The sequence below is a fragment of the Hylobates moloch genome, unplaced genomic scaffold (assembly GCF_009828535.3).
Source record: "Hylobates moloch isolate HMO894 unplaced genomic scaffold, HMol_V3 SCAFFOLD_9, whole genome shotgun sequence".
Classification (NCBI taxonomy): domain Eukaryota; kingdom Metazoa; phylum Chordata; class Mammalia; order Primates; family Hylobatidae; genus Hylobates; species Hylobates moloch.
The window spans coordinates 120663917-120679387 of record NW_026652284.1 but is presented as its reverse complement, the minus strand read 5'-3'; the positions used below and the strand labels follow the sequence as shown (position 1 = coordinate 120679387).

The following is a 15471-nucleotide window of genomic DNA, read 5'->3' as shown; positions in this document are numbered from 1 at the left end:
CTAAGCTTATTATTTCGAAGCAGGCTATTTTTGAAATCAAATCATGTCTTTGCAGAAGAGAGAAGCTCTAGTGTAATGCCTGTTTTTGCTGTATGAAAACCATGCCAACTTTAAAGTCCTTTTCCAGGGTCATTAAAAGCAGAGGAAATATTTTTTGTTGCTCTTGGAGTTTGATGGTTGAGGCATTTTTCTTCAAATTGCCAAGTTTTACAACTTAGATTAACTGTATTTCCTGCACCCTCTCCAAGCACTTTTGTGATGCTTTGTAACTTCCATCGCAGGCACGCACAGAGGCTGGGCTGCGGTCCAGATGCGTTTGCTCCATGAATTGGTCTACGCCTCCCGAAGGATGGGGAACCCTGCCCTCTCTGTCAGACACCTGTCCTTCCTTCTACAGACCATGCTGGACTTCTTGTCGGATCAGGGTGAGTGAGCTCAAACCACGATTTTTTTTTTCAAGGAACTGTGAATGAGAGCACTTTAGATGCTGGTTCATGTAAACCCTGGGCTTGGGTTTCAGCGGGTGGAAGATGCTGCCCAGCTCCTCATTGGTGACAAAGTCCCTGCCCCATGCCTTGGCTCCCTCCTTCCACACTCACTTCTCTGGGACACCTGTGCCACCTCCTCCCGCCTTCATGCCATCTCCTCCTGCTCCTTGGCCGCCACACTCCACGGCTTTTCCCTCTGCCTCTCAGGCTTCTTTTCAGCCTCCTGTGTTGCCTCCCATTTCCTTCGCCTGCCTTTTATAAAATATAAATGTCAAAGCATAACATTTACATAGAGGAATGCACGACTCATAGGAATGTGGCTCAGTGAATTCTCACCAAGTGGCCACCGCTGTAATCAACACCCAGATCAGAGACGGGCATGAACAGAACCCAGGGCCCCTCGTGCCCCTTCGAGTCACTGGGTAACTCCATCCCCCCTTCCAGAACCAAAGATGAGGTTTGCGTGCGTTGGCTCTCATGGGGCCACGCGGTGTCTCTGCCCCTGTTTCAAGGTTGCCTTTTTCCCAGGCTCCTTTCTCGGCCTTCATCTTCTCTTCTTACGCTGCTCCTCGGTGCTATCTGCTTTTTGAGTTTCAGTCATGACCTGTTTCCCTACATGCTTGGGGCTCAGCCGCCCCAAACCTGCCTTCCTCCTCGTACCCCTGGCCCTGGCCCAGTGTGTGGTGCCAGCTGGGTTCTTGGGAAAGTGCTGTCTGCTGGGGAGACTGATGTGTGCAGAGTGTATTGGGAGGTACTCATGGGATCAGCCCCGTGGAAGGAAAGAGATGGAGGCGAGACTGGACAGTGGGAGAAGCTGGGCCTCAGTGCTATACGATCACAGGCCTCAGCCACATGGGGAGCCCTGCACTGCTGTGGCCTGCAGACGTGTCCCATGTTGTTCTGCGGGGGCCGGGCCTTTCTCCTCCCTCACTGACCAGCAGTTGGATGCAGGCTACCCTGGGTGATGTGGTTCTCTTCAGCAAGGAGACAAGGCTTCTACTGACCCAGCAGGGCCTGTGCAGCTGGGAAGCTGTCGGAGAGGTCTCTGGCGATGGGAGGGCCGGGGCTTCCTGTCCCCGTGCCAGGTCCTGGGTGCTCACCGCTCCCAGGAAAGGGTAGGGTCTTGATGAAGGGCTCTCTCCCGTCAAGGACAGCTTCTGGGGAGGCAGCACTCTCCCCAGGGGAACGGGCCTCTCCTCCCTGCAGGCTGTCTGGGCGGCTCATTACTGCCCCCTGCAGTGCTGCGCCGTCACTGCTGCTGTCCAGGCGGCGACCCCACTCCCTCAGTCTCCTGTCCTGGCACCTCCCAAATTTCGTGCTTCTCTGTTTTCGCATTTCTAAAAGCAGTACATCTTTCTCCCCAGCCCTCCACCCACTGCCTTCCCCTGGCTGTTCTCTGTCTGTCTTTGAGCAGGCTCTGGCTCCAGGGTAACGTGGGGTGTGCATCTCTGAGGGTGGCTGTGAGGTTTAAATGCACTAATTCTGGCCGGGTGTGGTAGCTCATTCCTGTAATCCGATCTCTTTGGGAGGCCCAGGCGGGCGGATCACCTGAGGTCAGGAAATCTAGACCAGCCTGGCCAACATGGTGAAACCCCGTATCTACTAAAAATACAAAAAATTAGCCAGGCGTGGTGGCAGGTCCCTGTAATCCCAGCTACTCAGGAGGCTGAGGCAGGAGAATAACTTGAACCCAGGAGTGGAGCTTGCAATGAGCCAGTGTTGCGCCATTGCACTCCAGCCTGGGCGACAAGAGTGAAATTCTGTCTCAAAAAAAAAGAAAGAAACCCAGTATACATTAAGCAGTCCTCATAAAGCCCATCTTCTCGCTGCACCTGTTGAAACGCTAGCATTCTTTAAAGGAAACATTGATTTCTCTATAGTGATTTCCACGGCCATCTCTAAGAGAAAGGAATTCTCCTTTCGTGAACCCCTGTGGTTCTGTGTTGCTAAGGTTCTGAAGGCACACACAACTTATTGTGGCCGTTTGCATCCTCCTGTGGAGTAGCTGTTGTTTTCTATTGAGGACTTCTGGTGACCCAAGTGAATCTCTGCTCTGACCGGGGCCCCTGCAACAGCCGTGCAGCTCCTTTTCTGCGTGTATTGTGTTGCCGTTGCTTTTGGGGCTGCATTTGAGCTGCGCTTTTCTTGGTTGTACCTGCAGAGTGAGCAGGTGGCCAGCAGGGCCACTGTGGAAGCTGGCTCCATGGCCTATTTGCACTCTGGCGTTTCGGTGACGGGAGGGAGCAGCAGGTCAAGGCAGAGCTCCCAGAGCCACCCGTGTCTCCTGCTGGGGAGGCTGTGGCTCAGTGGCGGCTTGGGCAGTGGTCCGGTGTTACCTGCTCTAGTGAACGTTTGCTCTCCCCAGCCCCTGGGAGTGGTGCCCACCTCCCCCACTCCCCTGGGATTTCCTGAGCCTCCCCGTGATCCAGCAACTCTAAGGAGGCAGTGCTTAGAATCTCGGCTGCCATCCCTGACCCATGGCATGTCCCCCTGCCTCTGTAGCCAAGACTTTATTCTCTCCTGGTGGCAGTGTCCCCACACACCTCACCTCAGTAAGCACAGTCCCCACGGTTGGTGAGTTGTGGTGACATGGCCCTGAGCCCTTCGCCTAAGCCGACAGTGTCACTTCTTCGCCTGCTGTGTCTGCTGCATCTTGAACTTCTTCAGCACACACCTTCCTTCCCACAGCAGGGCCGGTACACCTCCCCTGTCCCCACACCCTGCCCTTCCCCATGTGACTCCTCTTGGGCCTGGCCTCCTGTTGAAAGCCTTCACAAGTCCCTAGCTAGACCGGGGACTCTGGGCCTCTGCTCTCTTCCTTCCTGCACTTACCGGTCATCAGTTGCATATTTAGTTGGTCCATGCTTGTCTCCTTCCATGGGAGAAGACCTCATTCTGCCTGCTGTCTACCTGGAGCTGGACCTGGCAAAGACTAGATGCCAAGCGCATGGCTGCTGAGGTGTGAGTGATGTTGTCACAGCCCTTGCCTTCATCGTGATTGCTTATGGGAAGGTTGATTATGACTTGGGTCCTCAGACATTTTTCAAAAGCACATTCTTGGCCAGGCATGGTGGCTCACTCCTGTAATCCCAGCACTTTGGGAGGGTGAGACGGGCAGATCACCTGAGGTCAGGAGTTCGACACTAGCCTGGCCAACATGGTGAAACCCCATCTCTACTAAAAATACAAAAATTAACCGGGCAAGGTGGCGCATGCCTATAATCCCAGCTACTTGGGAGGCTGAGGCAGGAGAATCGCTTGCACCCACGAGGTGGAGGTTGCAGTGAACCGAGATCATGCCACTGCACCCCAGCCTGGGTGAGACTCCAGCTCAAAAAAAAAAAAAGCACATTCTTTTTACAATGAACACATATGTGTTTGTACACTGTATGTATGTGTATACGTATGCTGCATCCTGTTTTTCTGTTGGAGTTTGTATTTCTTAAGGGCATGGGCCATATCTTCCCCTCTGGATGCCCTGCGGTTTCCATGGGACATGGTGAGATGACTGAGCGTGTACACAGGATAAATAATTGGAGTGACCCATTCCACTCTTCTGTGTCAGGCTGATGAGCCGACCGTCTCCACTCCAGACATGTGAGGCCTTGTCTTATTTTGATGACAGCACTGAGAAGTAGATTGCGTTTCCCAGCCCCACGTGCTCGGAGGTTGATGTTTGCACGTGTGTCCATGAAATGGCCGCCGGGAAGAACAGAGAGTGGATGAGCACATAGGGCTGTCTGTTAATTGCTCTGTTGCTGTGTTTCTTTTTTTGTTAATAGCATTCATGTATTGTTAATGAGCATCCCCGTGCCTGGGAGTGGTGGTGGGTGTGTGCCTGCCCATCTCCCCTGCCCCTCCTGTCCAGAACTCAGAGTCAGCATTCTTTTCCAGGTGGCAAAGAAAACCTCTACAGGAAAATACAGCGAGGGTTCTCGATGCCTTAACCTCTGCCTTCCCCACCCTTTTTTCTTATCTTGTTTATATTTTTAAGCTTTGTTCACTTCTAAGCCTATCATGTGATTGTCGTACCTTTTCCTCATGTGATCTTTCAAAAAGGGTGATCCGTATGCTATATTTTTGAGTAATTAGACATTTTATAACAGGTCGCATTGGAGGCTCTTTTAATATATGTGTGTAAAATACGTAAATATGAACTCTTATTGAAACGACATGTTTAACCATAGCCTATGGTCTTTACCAGCCCTAAGTGAGGACGGAGGCTTCAAGTTGAATGTGGCTCGCCCATTAGACTGCCTGTCTCCCTCACGTGGTCATGACTGGCCATTGCTTTTACGGCCAGAGCCCTTAGTTAATTCCCCCCCATGCTGTGATCTCTCTTCGGTGTATCTTCTCCACGCTGGAATCCTGAAGACAGTTTCTTTTTTTTTTTCTTTTTCTCTTTTTAAGATCTACCAAAAATACTGGAGGAGAATATATGTTTAAAATCTGAGTTTGAATTAGTCATGGTAGGAAGTTTTCTCCATGGTATTTGTAGAGTGAGTTAGGAGAGATTCATCATCTCAGTTTGGATGACTGACAAAGCTGCAACCAGACTCAGCTAGATTTCAGATCAGGCGGTTGATGGGAAAAGAGAGGAGGAGCTGTGATCATGATGTACTTCTAAGGTCTGCTTTCTTTTGGTGGATTGTTGGTTCCCAGTGAGAAAACAGAGAACGAAATCACTATGCTTCCATGTGGGCTGTGTTTCCATTAGATATAAATTGCATTTGATTTTTGATGAAAAGGCAGCATAACCCTCTAGAGGTGTCAGGTGCCCCTTGTCCTGGGAAGGGGACGTACACTGTGATTGATGGGGTCCTGGCTGTATGTTTTTAGGTGACAGGAAAATTTGTTTGTCCATGTAATGCTGATAGTGTCTTATGGTTATTTAAAGTCATATTAATTAGTGATTTAAAGACACTTAGTTTAAAAGGAGAAGAACTTGGGACACTTGATACTGTTGAGCAAATAACAGTCTCTTGAAAGACCTTTATATAATGATATTTGGTTAATTGGAGTCATCTGAGAAAAGGACAAAAGTCAGGAGGTCTGAGAGGTTCTTTCCACTCACCTCATTCTCTAATTACTGTAACCTCCGATCAATAATTACATCCTCCCCAGCCTCCATTTTCTCGTTTGGACAGCTGGGCTGTGCAGGGCTAGGTGGCAGTTTGTTATTTTTAATGATAGATACTATAATTTATTGGATGGCCTTTTTTTCTGAAGAGCTCATGGTGCCATTCACAGACTTGATAACTAACATTTCTAAATTTTGCTGCATTGAAATAAAGTATGGAATAGAAGAGCAGCCAGGAATGGAAAAACGGGACCCCAGGGTTGAGGAGGGTCTTTCTAGCCTTCTTGTCCTTTGTGAAGCTGGACTGGTGACGTGCAGTTGAAGATAGCATCATCTGGGGACTTCTGCTCCATGTGTACCCTCCAGTATGTGCAAAAGATTGAACCTACAAGATACGTTATTAGGGTAAGTATTTACATGGAAAGGTTCTGAGTTCTCCAAAACTTTGGTCATTTTTTACAAGATGAAGTACTACCCTGATGATTTGTGGAATCTTCTTAGGAACCGTGACTGTGTTGCTTTTCTGATCGTGGGTACAGGGCCATCTTTGTTGAGGCTTCCCATGTGTGTGGGCACAGAGCTTCCATGGCATTCCAGCAGTAGATTAATGGAGCTGTCATCCTCTGAAGGCTCATGGGTTGCGCATGCAAACCTGGTCCTGTGAACTGCATGGGAGTCTCTTAAAAGGGTAGAGGGATTCCTTCCTTTGTGAAAGGTGTAGAATGGCACATATTTGTAATTTCCAGACTCATCTTTTCCCGCTGTCACATTCACTCTGTATTTGGCCATACTAAATTGTTGACAGTTCTCCAAATACAACAGCATTGCTATTCTGCTGCCTTTGTACATGCTGTTTCCATTACTGTCACATTGGAATTCATCCCTGCCATGACTGCAGTGCCCCCTCTGGGAGCTCCCCGTGCCCTGTGCCTGCTGCTGTCAGAGCCTCCAGCATGCTGGGCAGTGGAGCTGTTGGTCTGTTTCCCCACCCAGCAAGCCTCTAAGCTCCTCAGAGACATGAACTGTCATGCGTATCTGGAGCAGCACCTGGTACCTTACAGGTCCTTCAATGCTGGCTGAATGAATGATGTCTTCTGTCTCTTTAAACCCACCTTCTGCTATGGTAACAAATGGATATTTCTTCTAATTGGCAATTTTAAAGATCCTGCTGTGGCCTTTGATCAGGCTTTTGAGCAGGGTTTGGCAAACCGTGGCCTATGGACCAAGTCTGGCCCACTGCCTCATGTTCATCCTTGCACTGGCCGTTCCAGGATGAGTTTATAGTTACTGACACCAATTCCTGTGGAAAATAAAAAAGAAAGACTCGTGGCTTTCACATCAAATAGCTAAAAAAGGGAACAAGGGGAAAAATTAGCTAGGTCAACTGTTTCAGGGACTGAGATCAAAAGCCCCAGGTGATCGAGTAAGGTTCAACCATATGTTGGCTCTGCTACTGTGAGTGAAGTGTGGTTAAAAAAATGCATACTATATCAATACCTACGAAAAGAAAGGGGAAAAAAAGAAAAAAATGCGTACTATAAATATGTCATATTAATGCGACTGTGAAAAGACTGAGGAGTGACAAAAGGGGGTGGTGTCCCATGAGATGGGAGGGGGCCAGTGAAGGAACCCGTGTTAAGGATGTGCCTTATTTCACAGCATTTCTGCCGTTGGAATGACTTTACCAGGTTAGGATGGCAGGGAGTGTGATGTTCTCATGCTAGAGGATAGATGGTTTGCATTGCATATGGTTTCCTGGGCTTGGTCTTGCTGGGATCTGAAGGCTTTTGGTTTGCCTGTTCTACTGTAGTCCAGTGTCTTTCTGGAGGCCTCTGGGTAGATGGTGTTTTCTCGAAAACCCTCTCTGTGCCTTGGTTTTTGCATCTGCCCTGTGGGATTGTTCTAAGGATTGGAGGTGACACACCTGAAGTGCCTAACAATGTCTGCTGCCAAGAAGTGCTTAGTAAATATCATAAGATGGCACTGTTTTCCTTCTGGGGGACCTGGATCAGACGTTAGTGGTTCTTTTGCTCCAGGTTACCTTGAGAAGACTCTGAGAGAGAAATAGGGAACAGCAGAATCACCCTAAAGGGCTGTCAGATGTGGATGTGATTCTTTTCCAAGATGTGCTGCTGTTATAATATTGTAAGTAACCATAGCACTGCTCTGACTGGCTTGGGGAAGGGGTGAGTGGGAGGTGGAAACAGAGGAAGAGGAGCAAGGTGAAGGAAAGGATGGTGCCGCCGAGAGGTGTTCTTCCAGGCAGGGAACGGCAGCCTGTGTAACCGGGGATTCAGTGCATGCTGTTTCCACTGCGTTTAATGTTCAGCCCAGTCCTAAGGTGTTGGGAGGGTGGCCTCTCCACCTCGCCATTGAAAGTGTAGATCAAGATTAGGCTGCCAGTTCCTCGTTCAGCGGAAGTAGCGCAGAATCCCAGGTCTCATAGTATCCAACACGAATCTGACTTACTGTTAGACCTTGAGGTTGTTTAAGCATCTTAAACTTCCAAAACAACTGTTGCTATGCAGTGCCTCTCTCCTCATAGCTGCTGCCATGCTTTGCCTACAAGAAACCGAAAGTCTTACTAAAATAAAAGACTTTTTTGAGAGCTAGCTCATATGCCATACAATTTATCCATCTAAAGTATATGAGAATACTCACAGGGTTGTGCAGCCACACCACAAGTGAACTACTCATCCCTGCTGTGGCGTGGATGATCCTTTAAAATGTAATGCCAAGTGAAGGAAGCCAGGCTCTGAATTCCACACACACGTTGTATGATCCCAATTATTTAAAATTACCAAAATAGACTATAGGGACAGAATGGATTAGTCTTTCTTAGGGCTGGGGGAAGGGGGGACTTGGTGGGGGCGATGGCTAAAGGGTATGGGGTTGAGGCGGTGAAGATATTCCAACAGTACATTGTGGTGATTGTTGCACAACTGTGTGACATCCTCAAAACCATTGAATTGCACCCTTTAATCGGCCAACTGCTACGCGAATTATATCTCAATAAAGCTGTTACAAAAGTTTTTAAGAGTCTCTAGCAGACCTCTCTGTCTCATTGGCTAGAACCAGATCATGTGGTCATGCCAGCCCATTGTAAGCGTGATGCGAAGCACAGTCACCCCTGAGTATTGGCAGGGAGCATTGGCTCCAGGCTCTCTCTTGGATACCAAAACCTAGGGATACTCAAGTCCCTGATACAAAATGGCATAGTATTTGCATGTAACTTATACACATCCTCCCACATAGTTTGTTTATTTATTTGTATTTTTAGCAGAGATGAGGTCTCGCCATGTTGCTCAGGCTGGTCTCATCCCCCTGGACTGAAGCAGTCCTCCTGCCTTAGCCTCCCAGAGTGCTGGAATTACAGGCATGAGCCACTGCACCCAGCCTCCTATATGGTTTAAGCCATCTCTAGATTACTTGTAACACTTCATACAAAGTAAATGCTACCTACATAAATCATTATTCTACTGCATTGTTTAGGGAAAGAAAAAAAAAACTATACACGTTCAGCACAGATGCAATTTTTTTCCCCAAATATTTTCAATCCTTGGTTGGTTGAATCCATGGGCGAAGTGCCACGGCTAGGAAAGGCCGAATGGATTTGGCCATCTTTGTCTCTAGGGGCAGGCAGCGTGGGGGTTGGAGGGGTGCGGCAAGAATGGCAGCACAGTCAGCCACCAGCGTGGGCCTGTGTCATCCGTTGTCACTTCTCCTTCCTCATCCTTTACCTGACTACCCACGCAGTTGTTCCGGCCCAGCCCTGGAATCACCTTTTCTGCCATCCTCTCCTCTCTGCACCTTGGATTCGTTGAGAGGCCCAGCCAGCCTGCTTCCACTTTCTCACCCTGACTGCTTTCGTTCTGTTTAATTTGCCATCATCTCCTCTCTGGAGCCTCCTGCCCCTCTCCCTGGCTCCACTCCAGCCTCCCATTGCTTCATTCTCTGGACACCCCTCACAGTTACTGTTTAAATTGCAAATCAGATCCTGTTTTGTTGCTCCTGTAATAAAACCCAGGACTCACTGTGGCCTGCAGGTTCTGCCCCCGGCCCTGCCCTCTCTCCCATCTTGTCCCTTACTTTCTCGTCCGCTCCCGGTTCCAGTTCCTTTGGCTTCCTTAATTAATGCTTACGTGCCAAGCCTTTTCCACCCCAGAGCCCCACATGCCTGTTCCTGGGCGATCTTGAATGGTGTACTTCTCCATGAGGTCTCACCTCCAGTGCCGTCTTCTCTAGGAGACCACCCTGACCCCCAGCTCCTCTGCGTCATACCCGCCGCTTTGCGTTTCCCAGTCTTAATGTGAGAGGCTAGCAGACCCCATCTGCCTTGTCCTGGGATGGCCTGGAACACAGTAGGTGTGAAGAAATACCGTTAAATGGATGGACAACCTCCCTTTGATATTTACCTGCACACCGCTTTGCCACTGTCCCTGTCACATTGCGATGGCCGTTTAGGAGAAGTCTAAATGTCACTTCTCCATCTGGTTTGCTAATGGGACTTGCCTGGGGTGGCCACGGATGATCGCACCTTGCAGGTCGCTCATCTTGTCATGGGCTGCTTATCTCTATCAAAGTCACCTTGATGGAGGGTGGAAGTGGCAGCAGACATTGCTGAATACAGGAGACCAAAAATAATCACTGCAATTATTTTGAAAGAAAGCAAAGTTTGTTGCTTCAGAAAATGTTATTTTCAGAGCAGAATTCAGCATCTCTGCTTCTAAACCTTAGCGGGCATGTTTGCTGGAAAGGCGCGTCTTCCTAACCAAGGCTGCCGCAGATCCCACTGTTCGCTCAAGAGGTGCTCCTTGACTTTGTGGCAGAGGGAACCAGTTATGTTAGATGACTGTAAAGACATTTTTAGAAAAGGGAGTTAAGGGAAGGATTACCTAATCAGAGCGAGGCTTGGTTACTTACTTAGAGGATGGAAATCATCTGCTGACCGTGTAGCTGAGTGAGAGAGGCATTGCTGGGCAGAGGTGGCTTCCGCAGCCTGACACCCTGTGCTGCCATTGCCGGGCTACCTGGACGTGGTGGCAGCCCGTTACCCTCATCAGGTCTTCTTCACCTTCCCCAGTTCCCGCCCCTATTCTTGGTGCAGTGCAATGCTTTAAGGGGCACTGCTGGAAGGGGGCGGATGTTGACTTCACCAGGCCTGGTGTCTATTGGAATGTTGCGGAAGGGCCGCAAAGCCCATGGCACAAGCGCTCATGCCCTCCTGCCCTCTCCGTGTTCCCCGCCCCCTCCTGCCGCCTACCTTTCTCCCACCCCACTGGCTTCCCTGTGTGCAAACGTGCCGTAATTACCACGATGTGCAGCTCAGCTCAGCCCAGCCAAGCCAAGCAACCTAACGCTCTGAAGCAGAACCTCTGCCAGGGTCGTCTGCCTTCCTCGCGCACCCTCTTCAGCCCCACTGTGTGTCCTTCCCTCTCGCGCCCTCTTCAGCCCCACTGTGTGCCCTTCCCTCGCGCACCCTCTTCAGCCCCACTGTGTGCCCTTCCCTCGCGCACCCTCTTCAGCCCCACTGTGTGTCCTTCCCTCTCGCGCCCTCTTCAGCCCCACTGTGTGCCCTTCCCTCGCGCGCCCCCATCGGCCCCCCTGTGTGCCCTTCCCTCGCGCACCCTCTTCAGCCCCCCTGGTGTGCCCTTCCTTCTGCGCCCCCATCGGCCCCCCTGTGTGCCCTTCCCTCGCGCGCCATCTTCAGCCCCCCTGCTTGCCCTTCCCTCGCACGCCCCCCTTTGGCCCCCTCTGCCGGACGTTCCTCTCCTTTCCCTTGCCAAGGTCACCAGTTTCCAAGCAGGAGTCATTTCCTGTCCTCTTTTTCGCTCTGTGAACAGTGTCCTCTCAGTCCAGTGCTTCCTCTACACGGCGCTTTCTTCCTTTTCCCAGCTCATCCTGGAGCTTCCCCACTTCTGATTCCCGTGTGCTGGGCACTTGCGTCAGGGCTTGGTTCTGCGTCTGCTTGTCTCTTTGCTCCCTGTGTCTGGTGATTCCCCTCAGCCCCATGCCTTTAGATGCCATTTAAAATGTACACTTTAGCTTTTTGGCATGTTCACAGATACGTGCACCTATCACCACAGTCAGTTTTAGAACATTTTTATCGCCTCCAAAGGAAGCCCCGCACCCTACAGCTAGCTAGAGGCACACGTTGGCAGTCACCTACAGTTGAATGCATTAATAATACATGCTTTTTTTTGTTCCCTTTCTTGCTTGCTTTTCAGGTTGTTTTTGGTACTGTTGATAACACTGTGGTGAACATCTTTAGGTCTTTGGCTTTGTTTTTTAGCAGGAGAGAGTTTTCATCAGGAGGGGGCTTCCCGGGTCAGCCTTTTTGAGCGTTGTGATTGCTGTTGAGACACTGCTGGAGGCGGCCAGCAGCAGGGCTGCTAATTCAGTGTGCAGAACAGTGCGTTACTCTTCTGATTTGCGTTTTCTTGGTGACTTGCAGGGTTGGATTGTTTCTGCAGGTTTGTTTGTTGTATTTCTTTCATGTGAAGTTCTTTTCCAGTCTTCTCATTGCTTCCTCCCTCCTGCTCATTTGACTATCACTGAAACTTAGCTGGGGTTTGATGGGGCAGATGGTGTCCTGCCATTGTGCTTTGTGATGTGAATGAAGTGGTCTGCCCACAGTCACCTAGTTATCCAGTTAGCCGTGAGTGGCAGAACAGCAGGACCCCGGCCTCCCAGCACCCCAGAAAGGGGGAAACACTTGCCATGACACCTTTGACTGACATTTTTGTTCAGTTGTCATGTGAGTGAATGACCTTCTTAGAGCTGCTGGAGTTGCCGATGGCAAATTCTTCTTAGCCCAGTGCTCCTGGCCCCCAGTGGTGGGGTGATGATACATGTTTATGTTTCTTTGAAGGAAAAGACACCCATTGAACATTGAACCTGGAACAATTTCAAAACAGCCTTTGACCAGAGGACTTATGGAAAAGGAAGAAGTACCACCTGGAAAATTATGAGACAGCTATAAAAATCACTATTCATCACAGATCTAGAGACATACATGTACACCATTAAAGAGAAATTTTTCTGACACTTGTTGAAATGGTAAGGAGGATTTTATTTCAGACTACTACAGTAGGAGTCAACTCTATTGCAACAGAGGAGAGATTGAACTCAGCTCTGAATACAACAAGGCCAAGTGGCGCTTTATAGCCAATGAGCAGAGTGAGGGGGTCAGTGGATGGAAAATTACTAAGAGGAGAGACATTAAGTTTAGGGGATTCTTGCTAAACTTGCCTAACAGGGAGGCCCAGGGTGACTTCCTGGGATTCTTGCTGAAACTGGGTTAGGCAGGCTGAAAGAGAGAGTCTTTGTCAGTGCACACATCTATAATATGCACACATAGATAGGATTTCTTGTAGGAGATCGGGCTACATGCTGTGGGAGCTGGCTACCCAGGCCTGTGAAGCATCGTTTTGGTGTCTGCTGCTGGATCCCGAAGGCCTGAGGCAGGCAGGTGGCTGGGAAGGGAAGGCGGATGTGAAGGGAGGGAAGCAAGGACAAGCCAGAAACTGTGGGGCTGAGCTGGACCCCATGGGGTTGGCCTGGAGCCCACGTCAGCTTCTCACCACTTCCCAGCCTCCCGCTCTAATGGTGGGGGCTCCTGGAGGAGAGGCTGGTGCCCTTTGCGGCTGTGCTAAACATGTGTGCCTGGCCCAGAGCTGGAGAAGCAGAGGAGCTATACAGGTGGGATGCTGCCCAGCCTACCAATGTGGGCGTGTGTCCTGTCCTGGGCCCCGGAACTCATGCTGCCCCATGCCTCTGCCTCAGTCATCACACCATGTGCTGACTCAGCTCTGCAGCGAGGGGCTGGGAAGTGTCATTCCAACTCAGCCGAGTGGACACAGTGGTGAAGATTTTAATTTCTGGTGTGAATCTCAAGTTCACTTTTAGGAAGCAGGAGATAAATCCCCATCAAGAAAAAGCATTCATTTTCTTTGCGTCTCTCTCTAGCATATTTGAGATTTGATTGAAATTTTAACACCTGAAACGGCTTTTTGTTTTGTTTTCTCTTTGGCAAGTCCATCCTTACAGGTTTAGTTAGATGGGTTAGACAGGGATACTAATAATTCTCTTCCTCCCTCTCCCCATCTTGGATAGAAAAATATTGATCTAATATTACGTGAGGCTTTCTGAATGAGAGTGAATTGGACAGTGAAACGCATAAGAAAAAATAAAATAACTAACTCCTTTAAAAATCTTGGTTTTTGCGTGTAAAACTATGGTGTTTGAGCTGAGCGTTTAATTTTAGTAGATCCTCAGGACTCCAAAGGATGCGTTTTATGGGTTCTAGGAGTACTGTTCGCATAAGGAGGGACAAGGAGGAGCTGGAGAATCTGCGCAGGAGCAGCAGCTCCCTTTACTTCCTTTCTGCAGGTATTTGTGGACCATCTCGCGTAAGTTGGGTACTGTACGCAATCCCAGCAGTGTGAGGGGCATGTAGTTCCTTTGGGGGTGGCCTGGAGAAACTGGCGGGGGAGACGGAGCAACTGGGAGAAGCCGAGGTTGGCTGCTGCTTTCCACACCCTCACCCTCCCCAGCCGATGCACTCCAGGCAGTTTCACGTGTTTCAGCTTCCTTAGGTCCAAGGCTCGGTTTCTATTTGGTGCCATCTTACCTTGGATGTCTGAATATGGATTTAGAAGTGGCAGAGCTGGCTTTGAACACTAGGATGTGTTTGTTTCCTTCACTCTTCCAGTCCCGTAAGCCCCTTTGAGTTGTCCCCTTGCATCTGCCCCACCCCCAGGGCTGTGTCCAGCCTTCCCTGGGTCTTCAGCTGCTGCCCCTCGGTCTCCCCGGATGTCCACGGTGGCCACATCTCTGTGCCTCTCCATTCTGTCAGTGGCCCAGGCCCCAGGTGGTCCATCTCCAGGAGTCTCCACCCCAGCCCCGTTTCCCCTCCCTCCCTGCTCCCATGACGCCTTCCGTGGTGACTGCAGGAGCTTGAGGTCAGTTGGTAGCCGACTCCTGTATTTCCTCGTCCTCTTCCTCCCCGATTGTTCCCTTAACCTTCTCACATGGAGCCAGTGGCTCTTCAGCAGGGAAGTTTGGAAATGTGTGGGAGTCTTTCTGGCATAACTGTGACCAGGGCCTGTTGCCAGCATTTAGTCGGAAGAGACAGGGAAGTGAAATCCAAGTGTAGCCCAGTGCTGGGCAATAAATTACTGTGCCACTCATAATGCCATCCTAGCAATCCGGGGAGATGAGAACCAGCCCTTTTCTCGGCCTGCCTTTCCTGCCATTCTCGCGAATGCATGCTGGTTTTTCTCCTCTGCCCCCAGGACCTCAGGACCTAGAGATGGAATGGGCATCGTTTTCCATTGCTGCTTCCAAACCGTCCTCCTCAGAACACTCCAGCTCTTTGGGAGGGTGTACCATTAGGATTGATGGCTCCTGCCTTTCCTTGTGTCGTGGTCATTGGCAGGTGCACTGGCTACTTCTGCTCACTCACTGCGGGCCTTAGTCCCTGGCCTGCTCTGTCCTCAGCACCTCCACCCCGTCTCTGTTCCTGGTGGCTTCACCACCCACACAGAGGACCTGTTCAACCCTGCCTGCTCTCCCACTTCTGCACGTTCTGCCGGGGATCTCACCTGGCCCTAGGGCTTCAGGAATGGTCTTTGCATTCACGATGCCTGTACTTCTTCCTTCTGCAGCGCTGCAGGCCTGACTGTCTACCTGCCCACCCTGCCTTCGCTTCCCTCTCAGCACAGGGCACAGGGTGCCCCTGCCCGCCCCGCTGCTTGGGCAGAAACCTGGACGCTGTCGTGGCTTCCCCGCCGTCAGGCCCCACGTCTAGTACATCAGGAAGTCCTGGAGGCTTCACTGCCTCAGCACATCCCAGATATGACCACGGCTTCACGCCATAGCACCTTTCTGCTTAAATCTCCC

At 50.3% G+C, this 15471-nt stretch overlaps 1 protein-coding gene across 3 annotated transcripts in view; it reads left to right on the top strand.

Annotated features, from left to right (window-relative positions):
• Positions 1-15471, top strand: part of TRAPPC9 (trafficking protein particle complex subunit 9) — a 736107-nt gene that overhangs the window by 99226 nt on the left and 621410 nt on the right. For all 3 annotated transcript variants that reach the window (XM_058444536.1, XM_058444535.1, XM_058444534.1), the window contains one exon: positions 282-425. In XM_058444536.1, the coding sequence (XP_058300519.1) occupies positions 282-425 (144 nt within the window). The remainder of the gene's footprint in view (positions 1-281; positions 426-15471) is intronic.